This window comes from Hordeum vulgare, chromosome 1H (assembly GCF_904849725.1).
Source record: "Hordeum vulgare subsp. vulgare chromosome 1H, MorexV3_pseudomolecules_assembly, whole genome shotgun sequence".
Taxonomy (NCBI): domain Eukaryota; kingdom Viridiplantae; phylum Streptophyta; class Magnoliopsida; order Poales; family Poaceae; genus Hordeum; species Hordeum vulgare.
The window spans coordinates 373,746-390,747 of NC_058518.1; the positions used below are offsets into that span (position 1 = coordinate 373,746).

Consider the following 17,002-nt stretch of genomic DNA (forward strand, 5'->3'; position numbering starts at 1 on the left):
CCCGAAAGGGTGCGTTATGCCCACGAAACTGGCCCAAAATGACAAAAAAAACGAGTTTTCACGACGTCTCGATAGTCATGCACACGGTTCATGGAGCATCAAAATTCGACCCGGAACCCCAAACAGTTTGCTATAACCGTCGAAACTCGCGCGAAACAACAAACAACGAGTTTTTGCAACGTCTCGGTAAGCCGTACACAGGGTTCATGGAGCATCATTAATCAACCCGAAACCCCAAAACAATGCGATATAGCCCACGAAACTGGCCCGAAACGACAAAACAACGAGTTTCTGCGACGTCTCGATAGGCGTGCACAGGATTCATGGAGCATAAAAAATTGACTCGGGACCCCAAAACAGTGCGCTATAGCCCACGGAAATGTCCCTAACGACAAAAACAACGAGTTTTTGCGACTTCTCGATAGCCGTGCACACGGTTATGGTGCATCTAAAATCGACCCGGGACCCCAAAACAGTGTGTTATAGCCGACGAAACTCGCCCGAAACAAGAAAACAGTGCGTTATAACCCACGAAACTGACCTGAAATGATAAAAACACCGAGTTTTTGCGACGTCTCGAGAGCGGTGCACAGGGTTCATGGAGCATAAAACAGTGTGTTATGCCCACGAAACTGGGTGCACAGGGTTCATGGAGCATCAAAAATCGACCCGGGACCCCAAAAGAGTGCGTTATGCCCACGAAACTGCCCGAAACGACAAAAACAACGAGTTTTTCTGACGTCTCGATAGTCATGCACAGGGTTCGTAGAGCATCAAAATTTGACACGGAACCCCAAATAGTGCGCTATAGCTGTCGAAACTCGCCCGAAACGACAAAAACAAGGAGTTTTTGCAACGTCTCGATAAGCCGTACACACGGTTCATGGAGCATCAAAAATCGACCCGGAACCCCAAAACAATGCGTTATAGCCCACGAAACTGGCCCGAAACGACAAATACAACGAGTTTTTGCGATGTCTCGATAGTCATGCACAGGGTTCATGGAGCATCAAAATTTGACCCGGAACCCAAACAGTGCGCCATCGCAGTCGAAACTCGCGTGAAACGACAAAAACAACGAGTTTTTGCAACGTCTCGATAAGCCGTACACAAGGTTCATGGAGCATCAAAAATCAACCTGAAACCCCAAAACAATGCGATGTAGCCCACAAAACTGGCCCGAAACGACAAAACAACGAGTTTCTGCAACGTCTCGATAGCCGTGCACACGGTTCATGGAGCATAAAAAATAGACCTCGGACCCCAAAAAAGTGCACTATAGCCCACGAAACTGGCCCGAAATGACAGAAACAAAGAGTTTGTGCGACGTCTCGATAGTCGTGCATAGGGTTCATGGAGCATCAAAAATCGACCCTGGTCCCCAAAACAGTGCGCTATATCCCACGGAAATGTCCCTAACGACAAAAACAACGAGTTTTTGCGATGTCTCGATAGCCGTGCATACGGTTATGGAGCATCAAAAATCGACCCGGACCACAAAATAGTGCGCTATAGCCGACGAAACTAGGCCGAAACGACAAAATCAACGAGTTTTTGCAACATCTTGATAGCCGTGCAAAGGGTTCATGGAGCATAAAAATAAACCCGGGACCCCAAAACGGTGCGTTATAGCCCACGAAACTGGCCTAAAACGACAAAAACAACCAGTTTTTGTAACATCTCGATAGTCGTGAATAGGGTTCATGGAGCATAAAAAATCGACCCGGGGAGCTTACCGTGTATGAGGCCACAAAGTGATATGATGTGTTTCATGCTAGATTTGTATAGCTTGGGATCAGGGTCCTGATAATTACTCACTGATTTTGACTCCGGGGATGATCTGAATGTTTGGGGATCCACGGGGTCCGCTTACAGGTGAGTCATGAAAACTCGCAAATTTGCTTCATTTTACCTTGCATGAAAGTTATAAACCCAACAGACAAGAGTACCTTCACAATAAGGAAGCACAACAACCGAAAAAACCTAAGTTGGCCAAAATGTTACTATCTACGAAAACTAATATTAGTGATCTAAAACTGGATTTTTGGCTCTAGGGAGCATGTGCTCCTTAATAAATAGTAAAATCAAAATAAAAAGTAAATAATTTAAAAATTCTGATTATTTTGTAGATGTTCATATTAGTGTGGCAAATGTGGATATGCTCCTTAATAAATAGTAAAAATAAAATAAATTGAATTCTATTTTTTTATATGTTCATATTAGTGTGCCAAGTGTGCATATGCTCCTTAATAAATATTAAAATTAAACAAATAGTAAATAGTTTAAAAAAAATTGAATTTTTGTAGACGTTCATATTAGTGTGATAGAGTATGCATATGCTCCTTAATAAATAATTAAAATAAAATAAATAGAATTGTAAATTTTCTTATAGATCTTCATATAACATGGCAAGTGTGCTTGACAATCTTCATCTCATATAGGATAGCAGTGCTTCATAGTTGAAAAAAATAAAACCAAGTGTCACATTTAGAAGTAACATTTGGCGTTTGACTTGTTTTGTTTTTAGGACACCTTTGTTATACTTTTACAAATGCTTTGAATCCATCTGTTTTTTTTTAAGAAATTGTAGCCAAAATGGATTTCCAATCTAAAACATCTTATACTAGTTTAAAAAGGTAAATTAATTCAGACGGCTGGCATCACTAATAAAATGGAGCTTGTGCAGGAAAATTCAGGACATACTCTAATCTACTCCATCATTACCACAAAGTAGCTCACAAACAGGACTACAGTCCAATTAATTCAGACGGCTGGCATCACTAATAAATATAGTAATGTCCAGATTTAAATCAAGTCTGCATTCGCTTCACCACGAAAGCAAATGTAACAGCGGGACAGGACAACAACAAAAACATATGGACAGTAACAACTAACAATGATCAGTTGATCGGACCACCGGTAAGATTAACAATAATAACCTCCCTCCCTACATCATGGATAACACGACGTCACATTCTCTTCTGGGCATACATAACATTAATAATATACACATTTCCAGCAGCGACGGCGGCATCGCATCATCGTCGGGTAACAACTTAACAAGACTGCCTACTCATGCTTTGCTTTGGTTGGTATTTACCACCTCCAGCGGTCCTCTCCGCACCACATCATCTTCTTCCATTCCAAAAAGGCTAGGCTGTACCAAAAAGGTTGGGAAGCAGCTTCGGTTTCCCACCCGCCGCATTTGTTCAAAGAACGTCGGCCGGCATCGTCTCGGGATTAGATGATACCATGGCTGCAAACAAGAGAGAAAACATCAATGGCTCCAGATTAGATAGATGATAATCTAGTTGCGTGTGTTTAACAATGCATGGGTCACTGTAAGCTAAAGAAATCACCAGAATCTGCAGCATGGCCCTAGGACCTGGACAGAAGGAATTTATGAAACCGTTGTGCTTTCACGGCATCAGCTGGCTTGACAAAATCAGCCTTGCCAGGTGCCTGGGTTGTTGGACCAGATGAGATTCTCCTCCTGTTCCTCATACGGAATAAAAAGTCTTCTGTATCAAGGACATACGAAACCTGCAAATAAATATGACCCCCATACATCACTAATTAATTGCCTCCACACACAAAAACAGTACTAAAATGCAGCAAATATGTCACATGGCCAATGGAAAAAGCAGCGCAACGATCAGCAAAGAGTTTCAGTAGTATAAACAAAGTAGATTCAATGTTACGTCACTAGGTACTGACAGGCAGAATGCTCCTTCCCACTAAGATATGCCTACGTACCTTTGAGGATTTGCAGGTTATCTTGCATTCAAGGCCATTCGCAACCTTGAAATCATCCATGACCTCCAAGGAAGCTTGAGGACCATTGCTGCTCCCGCGTTTCCGCTTATTCCTGGGAAAATGAGAAGAGGTTAACCCATGAAAACAACATCAAGATGATCATGGGAATGTGATGCCAGAAAAATACCTCTCAAGGAACACATCTTCAGACACCTTTGAATCCGAAACACTCGACAAGTACTCGTCATAAAGATATGACGAAAAGTTTGGATCAATTGAGACTGCAGTTATTTCAGGCTTTTCATGCCCATACTCCATGAGCTGAACAGTTAATCTCATAGGATTTGAGCGCTGCAAATTACAGCAGGGAGTGTCAGTGAGTGGTTTGGTACAACACGAATAATCCTCTGCAGATGTATCCCTCTGTTTGTTGACCCTAGGAAACTTCATTATTTAAATGAACTTCTAAAAGCTTGCATGATTTATTATCAAGGGGCTGAAGATCAGGTGTCTAAAACATGTCACAGCCTCTCTCCCAAATTGGGAATTGTCCAGCTGATTAGGAGTGTTTGTATAGAAAGGAGGTTTCTTGAGAGAAACATTGCCTGGTAATAAGGCACAGAAAATGGAAGTAACTACGCAAATCACTAAACATGAATGTTGCAAAGAAACTAACCCGTTCAAATCGGTATATGCTCTCGTCATGGAGAAGAACCCGAGCATTTTCATGGTAAACTAGATCAAAGAACCTTCCAGGAGACCTGGACTTCTCATATACATAAAGCTGGAGCAGCTTGTTGTCCATTTCATCAGCTGCTATCGCTTGAAGCTGAAGACAGACATGACAATCAATATTGTAGGCACTACGCAATATAACAGAACTGTGCAATATAATAGACCCAGTCATTAAGGCAACTTGCCTGCTTCACAACTTTGTATATCAGCTTATCTAACGTAAAAAGGACATAGGATTGAGTCCCGATGATTGAGCGGCAGTCGTCCTCGAATTTGGTGTTGTCAGAAGAACCATCAAGCAAGTTATAAAGTGCACTCATAAACCTGCACTAATAGCAGCACATTAGTTATCCATTGCGGCGAAACATCCCAATGGAGCAGAGTAGTGGAGCAATGTTACTTTGAGTATTGGTGTGGCGAGCTCGTATCCTTGGAAGTTCTCCACTTCTTTTCAGCTGTAGAAGAGTTTGTCTTAGCTGATAGTATTCTCTCATATAAGATCTGCAAATTAGAGCAAGTTAGCCAGGGAGCATTGACCATATAGGCAAAGAACATGTCCATGCATGCATGTATACAAACAACTAACCTGGTGTAGCCTGAACAGAACATAAAACGAATCATTTCCATAAAATATGCGCGAAAACTTCCCGCCATGATCCTGCAAAGCTCTGGGGACATGCTTGGCGAGTGGTTTAACTGTATTATGCAAGCGCTCTGAAAATGGTAGTGTCATTCCTCCATCGACATCATGTGCCTCTGTGTTTCCCTCTGCCTCACCCTCACTTTCAGCCTTCGCATCAGGATCGTCATGATCAACATCCTCTTCGTCCTCATGATCTTCCGGAGAACACTCCCCACCATCACCAGATTCGCTGCCAGAAGCATCCTCTCCAGCCTCAGATGCATTTTCACTGTCTTCTGTAGATCTCTGGGCGCTTTCTTCACCTTCGTCGTCCGCATCAGCATCATTCTCTCCAGCAAACTCAGCTGGTCTAGTTCTACCAGCAGAAACTTCCTTCGGCTTCGAAGCTCCACCTACAGCTGCATTTCCTAGAGGCCGATAAAGCTCCTCTTCAAAATCCCCATTAGGAGATAATTCTCCCTCTTCTCTTTCAACCTTTGGATTCTTCTGAGGAATAGGTCCTGGCCTCCCAGCTTCTCCTCTCTGTGACAAAAGAATACAAATTAAAATAAGCAAAGCATAAGTTTCTTGAAATCCATTTTAGGAAAAGGGGTATATGCATCGTGATGTGACCATCCGAAATTGCTCCTTCGCACGCACGTGCGCGTTGCGGCGCCCGCTCAGATAGCGCGCGGAGCGCCCTATCTCCTTTCAGTTTCCTTTTGTGGGAGAGGCCCACAACATGACCTGCTAATCAACGCCAGGAGGCATGCACGGAAGGCTAGCTGTCCCATGTACCACCTGGACCCACTAGCTATTACCCATTACACTTGCATGCAAACTCACGGGCCCACCACATCCTCCTAATATCCCCCACCTCAACTTAACCGGTGGGGCCTGTGGGGCTCTTGTTCTGATTTGCTAGAAGAGGAAACAAGACTCGGTCGGAAATCGAGCGTTACAACGCGTGCGTGAGACAGCAGCCCTCATAACCAACGGTGCCAAAGCTATACTTCCCTGTCCAAAAATACTTCAAGCTATTTCATATGCTACACAAAAGAAGGGACTTGGACCATGGTAATTCGATGCGACAAGTTCTAGTTGGCTCTATATGTCCCCAAATGCCTCCACCACAAAAAGAGATCAAACTAAAATTCACCACTCCCCCAAAGAGGTTGTGTTCCGATCGATGGCAAGAAATAAGCAAAGCTAGCTATGTAATGTTTTCTTCCTTTGCATTATTCCATAGTCCAAAGGCTAGCTACATGCATGGCATCTTTTCTAGGCAGGTACCACTATTAGTACTAGTTACGTGTCAGGAACTGAATCTAATTCGTTTGCTAGTTATCCAGGTAGCCGGATAATTAGAAAAATCTTTTGTTAGTTTGAATAGGAGAGCCTATCATGTTTTTTTACGTGTTTGCTTGTGAGTCGGTTTGGAACGACCGGGTATGTCGCCTATAAAACGGGCTGGCTACGGTCATTGTACGTAGATTGAATTTTGAGCTTTAGGCATCCACAATGAAACAGCCCTTTAGGGGTCCGTTTTATCCATCTTTGTGGAACTTTCTAGTTCAAGATTTACTTTGGCAAGACGATTCGCATCAAGGTTTTTATGGCGTCGGTATACCGTCGCCATAGCGATGATATAACGTTGTGGTGCGGTCCTCCGCCATACCCACATGGCATCCTAATGTCGTATATGTAACGCGATATTGGTCACCATGCCTGAATCGTGACGCCATGGATGGGTGGCCTTGGTCTCCCGTGCATGGCACTAGGAAAATTGGCGAACGCGGGTACCAGCAGCCATGGCAGGAAGGAGAATGAGATTGGGAGGGAAAAGATCTGTCCAGAGGCAGAGAGAGGGGAGAGAGAAAGAGTGGGTGAGCCGAAGAGACAGAGAGAGGGCGGCTATGGCGGGGAGAAATTAGCCGTGTATCTTGACCTTGTCCTCTCCGGCGACCACCCAACGGCAGAAGCTCCAGCCTCCACACTACCTCCCATCCGCCCCCGCCACGATCCCCTACTCCCCCTTTTCCTCCCCAGCCTAAGCTCGTGCTCGAACTCAAGATCCACGAGCTGCAGGGCAGGCCACCTTGGCGGACTAGGCTCCAATCCGGCCACCACTTGCTGCTACGTGCATCAGACCATCAGATCAGCAAGGTATGCTACCTCTCCCCTCCCCTCTCTTTCTCCCTGTTTTTCCTCCCCCTGCCCGTCTCTGTTGTGCTCTGTTTCTTCTCTCTTATGTTTTCTGAATTTCTCATGTACCTGTACTGGCTGCTGCTATATATAGCGTTGCAACTTGCTATTATTGTTATGTTGTGGAATATGGACTTATTTTTAACTGTTCATGCAGTCTGCTTTGGAGAAAAGAAGACATGAGCAAGTGGGAAAACATGTAGTCATGTACAACTCATTTACTGCTGATTTAATTTGCTATCATTCGCCATAAGGTTTTGTCTACGATGTCGCCACACCATACGCCATAAGCATTATAATGTTATGAAGGGGGTCGCTCGCCATAAAACACATTACAAAAACCTTGATTCTCATGCGTACATCAAGAGTTTTCTAGTTATTGGATCAAGGTCCGTCATCACCGGCGGGCTGCGTGCTGGTTACGTTCTACTAAGGCGTGAGGTTCCTCGTGTGTCGAGGGATTTCTTGTTTATGTCGTTATCCCATCTTCAGGTCACATGTACTGCTCACGTAATTGGGAGATTTTAACGATGGATTTCAGAAGAGGTTGTTGCATCGTAAAAAATTGAGACAAATCAGCGGCACGTTTTAGTTTGTGCTCATATCACACCACTCCTGCAAATTAGACAGGTTCTTACTAATTTCATGGTTTCATTCGACCATGTTCAATTGCACTTGGCATCGACAACATTGCCACCAATAAGAACAAACTAAAACACAATGTAAGCAAACGCATGAAAGTGAACACGCAAACATAACAAGTACTAGTAAGTAAACCCAGTTTCCTGTGAAATTAGACAGGATCTTACTAATTTCATGGTTTTTATTCGACCACGTACAATTGCACTTGGCATCGACAACATTGCCACCAATAAGAATAAACTAAAACACAATGTAAGCAAACGAGTGACAACGAACACGCAAACATAACAAGTACTAGTAAGTAAACCCAGTTTAAGAATGATCATACCCCTATAGATGGAATTGTTTCATTGCCACCCATAGCTTCAACAACAGCCTCATTTCCGGAGAAATTACTTCTAGAAGAATTAGTACCTGATAGGCAAATTAAACCACTGAGAATTGGCCAGGACAATCATAACAAATTGTCTATGCCAAAATGTAGCTTAAAATACATCCTCACATATTTAGCATAGGACAGCACAAACCTGATGTAAGCTCCATATTTGTTCTCCGCTGATTCTGTTCAGTCTGATGCAATGAAGTGTTAGATGGCCCCTCACCTCTGCGGACAGTTCGATCAGCATCATGGAAACCATTGTGAGCATCTTCTGAAACTCCATTCGCCAATAAACCACGAGAAGATTGTGCTTGTTCCTTCGGAATGCTTTCATCTCCATTGGCTTGCTTAACAGTGACTGCACCGTTTGGTATTACATTATTACTTTCCCCTACACTCGCAAGACCAGTCGTAGGGGTTCGGCTCTTCGATTTTACCACACCTGCATCTTCAACGACAGGAGTTCGGGGTTGAACTCCCAAAATAGGTTCCACAAATGTTGTCCAGGTTCTCATCACCTTTTCAGCTTGATCTGTTGAGCCGCAGACTTCTCCACAAGAGTACTTGATGATCTGATAAACATCTTCATGAATTTCTGGATCTGCATACTCAAATGACATATTGGGAACTATTGGCCGCCTATTCCCAGCAGCAATAGCAAGAAGCACATCGTCCTCCTTCCTTTTCTTCTCATTAATTTCTTTGATCTCACACAATAGAGCTGCACAAGGGAGGGGGGAGGGGGTAGTTTTAAAAATACAGCTTTGAAGCAACAATGCTAGACATGCATGATGATTTCAGTTGCAATATCATAAATGCATACCTCTTGTGCTCAGATTCTTCGTATCTTGTTGTTTGAAATAGAAACTGCGATGGTCAAGGGACTTGTGATAATTCTTGGCATATATTTCAGCCCAAACTTTATTAAAATCTGACCGGCACCTTGACCATTCCTCCTGCTTTTGCTTAAGCCTTGTTAAAATAACTGGTAATGCCACGCTTGCATTTTTACGAAGAACATCCATGACATCAAGGCCGTGGTCACCATATAACCGTTCTATGCACCTCAAATTCAAAGCTGTCAAAAGCGCAAAGAATTCGATGATACACATGTTCTTTTTAACCATAGAAGAGCACTCAAAAGCCATGCAGCAAAGAACTACCATACATGCCGATCGCATGCTGGAGATACTTACAAGTCAAATGCTCGTCGATGCGTATAGGGCTGTCTGGTTTGATCGAATTTTCTTGCATTTTTTCTATTAACTCCTCAACACGCTTAATCGCCACATTAACTGATTCCAACAGCATGTCCAACTCAAACCTGAAAAGTGCATTTCACAAAGAGTAACTAATTAGTTATCATCTGCGGGCAACTTAAATGGTAAGATAAGCTGTGGAGTAATGCTACTCTGGTTAATGGGTGACACAATGCAGAAGAAGAAACACAAAAGTGTGATATAACTGTTATGGACATACTCCCTCTGTCCCGAATTAGTTGACTTAGATTTGTCTAGATACGGATGTATCTAACACTAAAATGTGTACATCTGTATCTAGACAAATCTGAGTCAACTAATTCGGGACGGAGGTAATATTATTTATGATTAAGCACAGGTTCTGGTTAAGCATCTTATTTACGATTGAAATTAAATCTTTAAAGCATACAAATTATGGAACATTATTTTTACGTGTGTTCTTGCTTTATGGTTACTGCCGATCAGTTATTTCTTCAGAGTTCTCCAGCTATATATATTTGGGCTGTGGACAATTGTACTTTCTAACGTCCTACTGTGCTGAACTCTGTTTTTGTAGTCGGTGACTCCTCATTTTCCTAAGAATTGTGGGTGCATGACAATTCAGAAAGGATTAATACTTGTTTTCAACTCTAGCCTACCTAACTTGTTTGGGACTGAAAGGCTTTGTTGTTGTTGTTGTTAATGCCTGTTTTCAAAGCTAAATGCATCATGATCCCAGAGAGTCAACAGTTGTAGTCATGCATTACTACATTAACCTTTGGGCTAACATGCAAACAAAAGAGAACCAGAACCGAATTCTTCAATGGGGTTCCAATGGGGTTCAAGGGCAAAAGGATGGGGGCTCCTGTGGTTTGCCAATTGGGGAACAGATCACTGGCGGAGCGCCAGCGGGACCAAGGAGGGCCCCGGCCCCCCCTTGCATGATAAATTTTGCAAGGATAAGCTCCTCCTAAGCCTAAACTCCATGCTAATCTCCTGCCAACTCTAATCCTCCTAAGTCTAAGGTTAAGGTCCTAGTGTTGCTGGTAGGGTGGGTCCTTTTTTCTGGGGATGCAACCAAGGGCTAAAAATGGCGCCGGCGTGAGTTATTTTCATTTATTGCACGGATTCGTTGTTGCGGTGCCACTTTGATTTCCCTAATGAAACGAGAAGCATGTTGTTATAAAAGAAAACAAATAGATTGTGAAACTATAGATTGTGCCCTTTGCTAATATGTACTATTTGTATGCTTTGCTGGTGCCAACAGTAAGATACAATCAAACACGAAACATATTCCAGAACCTGTCATCTTCGCATCTAAACAAGCTTTCTTCATACTGATTCTTCCGCATGTGTTTAAATGAATAATCCTCACTTCCTGAGGTAACTGATACCCAATGATCATTGAGCACAGAGACTCCAAGGTCAGTTCTGCAACTTGAAGCAGGCACGGGGTACTGAAATAACAAAGGAAATATAAGATGGCGTGGAAAGAATTGCCAGGCAGATATGACAAGGAATAAAAAAGAAGATACTACATTGAGTTGCACCAGCTTACATTTTTAGGCAGAAGTCGGTAACTAGGAGTACACCGCTGACAGTTTGAGAGGTCAAGCTCTGATATTGGCTTGCATAGGTACTTCTCTTTGGTAGAGAACGCAGTAGCTTTGTGGGTAGTGGCTTCCTTAGAATTGAGCGCAGACACTTTATCAAGCCTCTCTCGTTCCTTTTCACTCAGTTTTTCAGCATCTCTTTCCCTGTCCTCCCCTGCACGCCCTTTATCTCTCTCTTTTTCCAATGCCTTTACTGTTCGTGATGTTTGCCCTTCATTTAAAAAAGAACTACTATAAAGAATCTATATAAAGAGTAGAACCAATGAAACTTTAGATTTCAGGGTAAGTGATTGTTTACTTTTATTGATGACTCCATCCAGAAAGCCATCTACAGAGTAAAATGGATTCTTTAGAAACAGGGGACACATGATAAAATATAAAGTGCATTGCAAACATAAATTCACAAGTGAATGAACATATGTGGTCTACCTATGTTTTCACAATGTTCCAAGAACTCGCTAAATCCATTCATAAGCTCTGGGTAGCGCTGAAGTATGTCATGTACCTGAAAATAAGCAAGGCTATCCTTGTTCAGAAACATAACAGTAGGTTTATCCAGTGGTTGGGTATCTCACAAACTCGTATAGATCTCATTAGCTAAGATTTAAAATCTGTCTTTAAAGCAAATCAAATCAAACTTACCAAATTTTTCAATTCACTTCTTGTAATTATTTCCTGGCTGTATATGTGAAGGCATTTCAAAAACTCCTGGTAAGCTTCAGGCTCTAGCTTCTCCTTGACTTTCTCGCAGAAAAGGAACTCTTGTGTGTACGCACCTGATTTTGAATGATAGAAATGAATCTATAAATCCAAGAGGAAGGACTGTGTGGAGATCGAATAAAATATAAAATATAAAGCTTTAGCAACCAACAGGGCCATACTGCAAGTCACAAGTATTTGGAGATCTACAAGGCACTGATGATGCCATGATGCATAAGTATCACATGAATCGACGTCTCGATACTATTATCAACATGGTCTATTATCAACATGGTCAGGGACTCACCTTTCAGAGCGTCGTTATCATTGTATGACGAAGCGGAGATGCTTGCCGCCCCTTGGTGTGTCTCACCCTCCAGCTTCTTTGAGAAAGCTTTTCGCTTGCGTAGTCCTCCGTCCAAATCTTTGCTTTCATACTCACCATCCTTCTCATGATCTTTCCTGTCCCGGTCGATCTTACGATCCTTTTCCTTGTCGATACGCTTTCTGTCGGGGTCATGCTCAAGATCAGGGCGATCAACGCTGCTGTCACGTTCAGCAGTTGATGGATGAGGCCTCTCTCTCTGGAGACACAGAATAAAAAAAATCAGCAGAGAAGTTCTGTGGCCAGTGAATTATTAGCATTGATTTCCAAATGTATATGCCGGATTATTTTATATCTACAGCTGTCAAACCAAGCCATGGAGAAGCCAACGCCAACTAATGTACGGTGATCTGAAAGCCCATGTATAAGAACTTAAACTCCAACTTTGGTACATTTCATTACTTTCATCGAGTAAATGTTACTGGTTCACTTTTAAATAAGGAAAGGAAAATTGTCCCCGCAATGCGGTAACTGCAAAATCACAGAAATGAGAACTCAAATTCCATCTTTGGTACTCCCTCCGTTCCTAAATGTAAGTCTTTTTACAGATTTCACTATGGACTACATACTGAGCAAATTGAGTGAATGTACACTCTAAAGAATGTCTATATACATCCTTATGTAGTCCGTAGTGAAATCTCTAACAAGACTTATATTTAGGAACGGAGGGAGTACATTTCATTAATTTCATCGGGTAAATGTTGCTTCTTCACATATAAATAAGGAAAGGAAATTGTCCCTGCTATGCAGTCAAGACTTACAGAAATGGGAACAGATAGCCATACAAGTGGTCCATGTATGATGCATTTACCTTGATGCTCTGTACATTCCTGGCACTAGCAGAAGGCATTGCCGGGGCCTCCTGTTTGGCCGAAACGGCTTTAGGAGCAGCCAGCTGTTGCGGAGCATTGGACGTATCAGGCAAGAAATGCTTGAACTCCTCGAGCAGGTCGGCGTGTTCGCGGAACAGCGTGGCGACCTAGATTAGATCAAACCTATCCGCGTCAGCGCCGCACCCATACAAGCACCACAAATCTATCCAACATGTGTGGGGAGGAATGAGGAAATGCGTTTTTTTTTCTCTCTACGGGCGGAGGCAGAAGAAGAAGAAGACCTCCTGGTACACGTCCTGTATGGACTTGTTGTGCATCCGGTACATGTTGAGGATGGCGAGGAAGGACTTGTAGACGTGGTCCTGCGCCTGGAACCTGGCCTTGATCTTGTTGACGAAGTTGATTGCCTCCATGAAGTCGACGGGCTTCTTGTCCCCGCCGTCGATGTCCTGGAGCTTGATGGCGAAGCCCTTGGGCAGGAAGGCGTTGAAGCCGAGGATGAGCTCCGGGTAGCCGCTGAATAGCGTCTTCACCCGGATGATGACGCCGGCCGTGTCGATCCTGCAAGCACATACATACATAGATGAATCCGGAATGGATTTCGTTGCCCCGGATGAGGAAGGAAGGAATGAAGGAAGGAAGATGGAAGAGACCTTGCGCTCTTGAAGTCTCGCATGACCTCGAGGAACTCGTCGTACTTGGCGCGGTTGTCGTGGAACTTGTCCTTGACGGCCTTGAGGTAGGCGAGGGCGTCGTTGGTGGTGAGCTTCTGCGCCGACAGCGCGGGCGACGCCGGCGGCGGGGACATCCTCGCCGGCAGCGCTGGCGCTGGCGCTGGATGGACGCGACGGAGGATTAGATCGGGGAGTTTGGGGAAATGGAAGGGAGGCGCTCACGGATCCGATCGCGGGAGGAGGCTGCTGCTGCCGCTGCGCCTGAGCCGCGGCCCCGTGCGCGGACGGACGGCCGGGCCGATCGCCTCGCCCGGCGGCGCCGCCGCCGGCCGGATCTGCTCGCCGCAAACCCTAGCAGCGAAGCGAGGGGGAGCGCGAGTCGATGCGAAGACGAGAGAATGGAATGGGAACGGAACGGGGGTTGCCAAACAAACAAGGAACACAGAGTTTGTGATACCATCCTTGTCCCCTCCTCCCCCTTCCTCTTGTTGTGCGTCTCCAAGCGACCAAGCAAAATACCGGGCCGTCATCGTCGATCCGGACCGTCCGATCCTGTGGGGTACAACGGATGAACGGCTGGATCCGGATATACGTATACAATTAGGTCGGACGTCTACGTGGGAGAGCGCGATAGGATCTACGTGTTGTGGTACTATTCGTGACTGTGGTATGCATCTTTTCGTGCTTCTCCACGTGTGCAAGCGAAACATCCGTGACTGTCGTTGATTTGAACCTCCTGATCGTGGATAACAGGGATAGGCGGTTGGATCCGGATGTACATGCGGGGTTGCGTTGGGACCGGACATGGTAGGGGGGTGGACCGACACTGGCCGCCATCAAAGTGGTGAGTCCTGTAATCGTCGACTATTATCGTAGAGAGGGGAGAGTGCATCTACATACCCTTGTAGATCGCTAAGCGGAAGCGTATATAACGCGGTTGATGTAATGGAACATCTTCGCGGTCCAAAATCGCAACCCGTCTCACGATCTCATCATGATCCGTCCTGCGATCCTCTGATCACGATCCATCGCGGTCCAGTGCTGAACGGACGGCACCTCTGCGTTCAGCACACGTGCAACTCGATGATGATTTCCGTCTTCTTGGTCCAGCAAGAGAGACGAAGAGGTAGCTGAATTCTCCGGCAACACGGCGACGTGGCGGTGATGATGGTGGAGCTACTCCGGCGGGGCTTCGTCGTACCGTACCGAACTAACTACGGGGTGTCACGAAGTGGTGGAGGGAGAGAGGGTTGCGCCTTGGCTTGAGGTGTCAAAAGTCTCTCTCACCTCCACTGTATACAGGAGGGAGGGGAGGGGTGGCGCCCTAGGGTTCGGCCAAACCAAGAGGAGGAGGAGGAGTCCTCTGTGATACAACTTGGAAGGAGGAGTCCTCCTTCCCCAATTCGGTTTTGGCCCACCCTCCTTTCCTTTTTCTCCCTTGGCCAAATAGGCCTCTTTGGGCTGGCCACCATCCCACTAAGGGTTGGTGCGCCACCCTTGGGCCTCTTTGGTTCTCTCCCGGATAGGTGGACCCTCCCGGTAGAACTCCTGAACCCATTCCTCACTTGTGGTACTTTACGGGTAATGCTTCAAAACCTTCCGGAAGCCAAATGGATACTTTCTATATATCAATCTTCGTATCCGGACCATTCGAGAAACCCTCGTGGCGTCCGGGATCTCATCTGAAACTCCGAACAACCTTCGGTTCCAACATCAATAATTCAACTATACCGAAACGTCGGCAAACCTTAAGTGTGCACACCCTGCGGGTTCGAGAACTATGTACACATGACGTGAGACACTCTCCGGACAATAACCAATAGCGGGACCTGGATGCTCATATTGGCTCCTACATATTCTACGAAGATCTTCATCGGTTGAACCTCTATGTCAAAGATTCAGTTAATCTCATATGGTATTCCCTTTGTCCATCAGTATGTTACTTGCCCGAGATTCGATCGTCAGTATCTCTATACCTAGTTCAATCTCGTTAGCGGCAAGTCTCTTTACTCATTCTGTAATACAAGATCTCATGACTAACTCCTTAGTCACATTGCTCGCAAAGGCTTGTTGTGATGTTGTATTACCGAGTGGGCCCCGAGATACCTCTCCGTCACATGGAGTGACAAATCCCAGTCTTGATCCATGCCAACCCAACAGACACCTCCGGAGATACCTGTAGAGCACTGCTAACGGCAGTCCCCGGCAACGACACTCGAAGAATGTTGTTGACGTGTCCCTGGCTTGATGTCTTCGCGACAACAGAGCCAAAGCTGCTCCCAGTTGCTCAACAATTAGCAATTGTCTTGCAATGGCCCACCAGCGCGTGGGTTCACGGCAGTTTTCGAGGGTAGAGTATTCAACCCAATTTTGTTGGTTCGTCAGGCAGGACGTGAGAGGATACTCTCGAGTATTAGCAGCTGAATGTGTCAGATTCAACCACACCTGAAAGATTAGTATCTGCATGCAAAGTATCAGCAGCAAAGTAGTATGATAACGACGGTGTCAGAAACGATCTGGTGACAAGGCAGACTATTCCTAACTGTCGTATCAATGGCGCCAGAAGTTGCCCGTAGACGGGAAATATTCTTTCCCCTCAACGTCGTGCGAACCAGTATTGTACTCCCTCCATTCCTAAATATAAGTCTTTTAAACGATTTCACTAGGGGACTACATACGGAGCAAAATGAGTGAATCTACACTCTAAAGTATGTCTATATACATCCGTATGTAGTTCTCTAGTGGAATCTCTAAAAGGACTTATATTATGGAACGGAGGGAGTAGCAGGTAGCAGCAGTGTAACGAGTAACAGCAGTGGCAACGAACATCAGTAGTGACAGAAGTAGCAAGTAGCAACAGTAGCAAGTAACAGCAGTAGCAAGTATCAATAGCGGCAACAGTAGTAACAACAATAGCAGCAGAGCAAGTAACAGCAGTAACAGCAGCAGAGCAAAACAAGTGACAGCAGCAGCAGTTTGGGGAAATGGAAGGGAAGGGAAGGGAGGCGCTCACGGATCCGATCGCGGGAGGAGGCTGTTACTACTGTCGCTGCGACTGAGCCGCCTCCCCGTGCGCGGACGGACGACGGGGCCGATCGCCTCGCCCGGCGGGGGTTGCCAAACAAACAAGGAACACAGAGTGTGTGTTTGTGATACCATCCTTGTCCCCTCCCCCCTTCTTCTTGTTGTGCGTCTCCAAGCGACCGAGCAAAACACCGGTT

General features: G+C 45.1%; 1 protein-coding gene across 1 annotated transcript; it reads right to left on the reverse strand.

The window, feature by feature from the left end:
• Nucleotides 1-2,758: 2,758 nt before the first annotated feature.
• Nucleotides 2,759-14,042, reverse strand: LOC123430374 (paired amphipathic helix protein Sin3-like 4). Its single transcript, XM_045114567.1, has 21 exons — nucleotides 13,761-14,042; nucleotides 13,389-13,668; nucleotides 13,086-13,253; nucleotides 12,197-12,473; nucleotides 11,833-11,966; nucleotides 11,620-11,695; nucleotides 11,489-11,518; nucleotides 11,136-11,401; nucleotides 10,880-11,034; nucleotides 9,536-9,663; nucleotides 9,163-9,417; nucleotides 8,488-9,060; nucleotides 8,289-8,374; nucleotides 5,078-5,656; nucleotides 4,892-4,992; nucleotides 4,677-4,815; nucleotides 4,433-4,585; nucleotides 3,944-4,107; nucleotides 3,757-3,868; nucleotides 3,360-3,543; nucleotides 2,759-3,256 (listed from the first exon to the last, which is right to left on the reverse strand). The coding sequence occupies exons 1-20, from the start codon at nucleotides 13,913-13,915 to the stop codon at nucleotides 3,379-3,381; spliced, it is 3,996 nt and encodes a 1,331-aa protein (XP_044970502.1). The 5' UTR covers nucleotides 13,916-14,042; the 3' UTR covers nucleotides 2,759-3,256; nucleotides 3,360-3,378.
• Nucleotides 14,043-17,002: the final 2,960 nt, after the last annotated feature.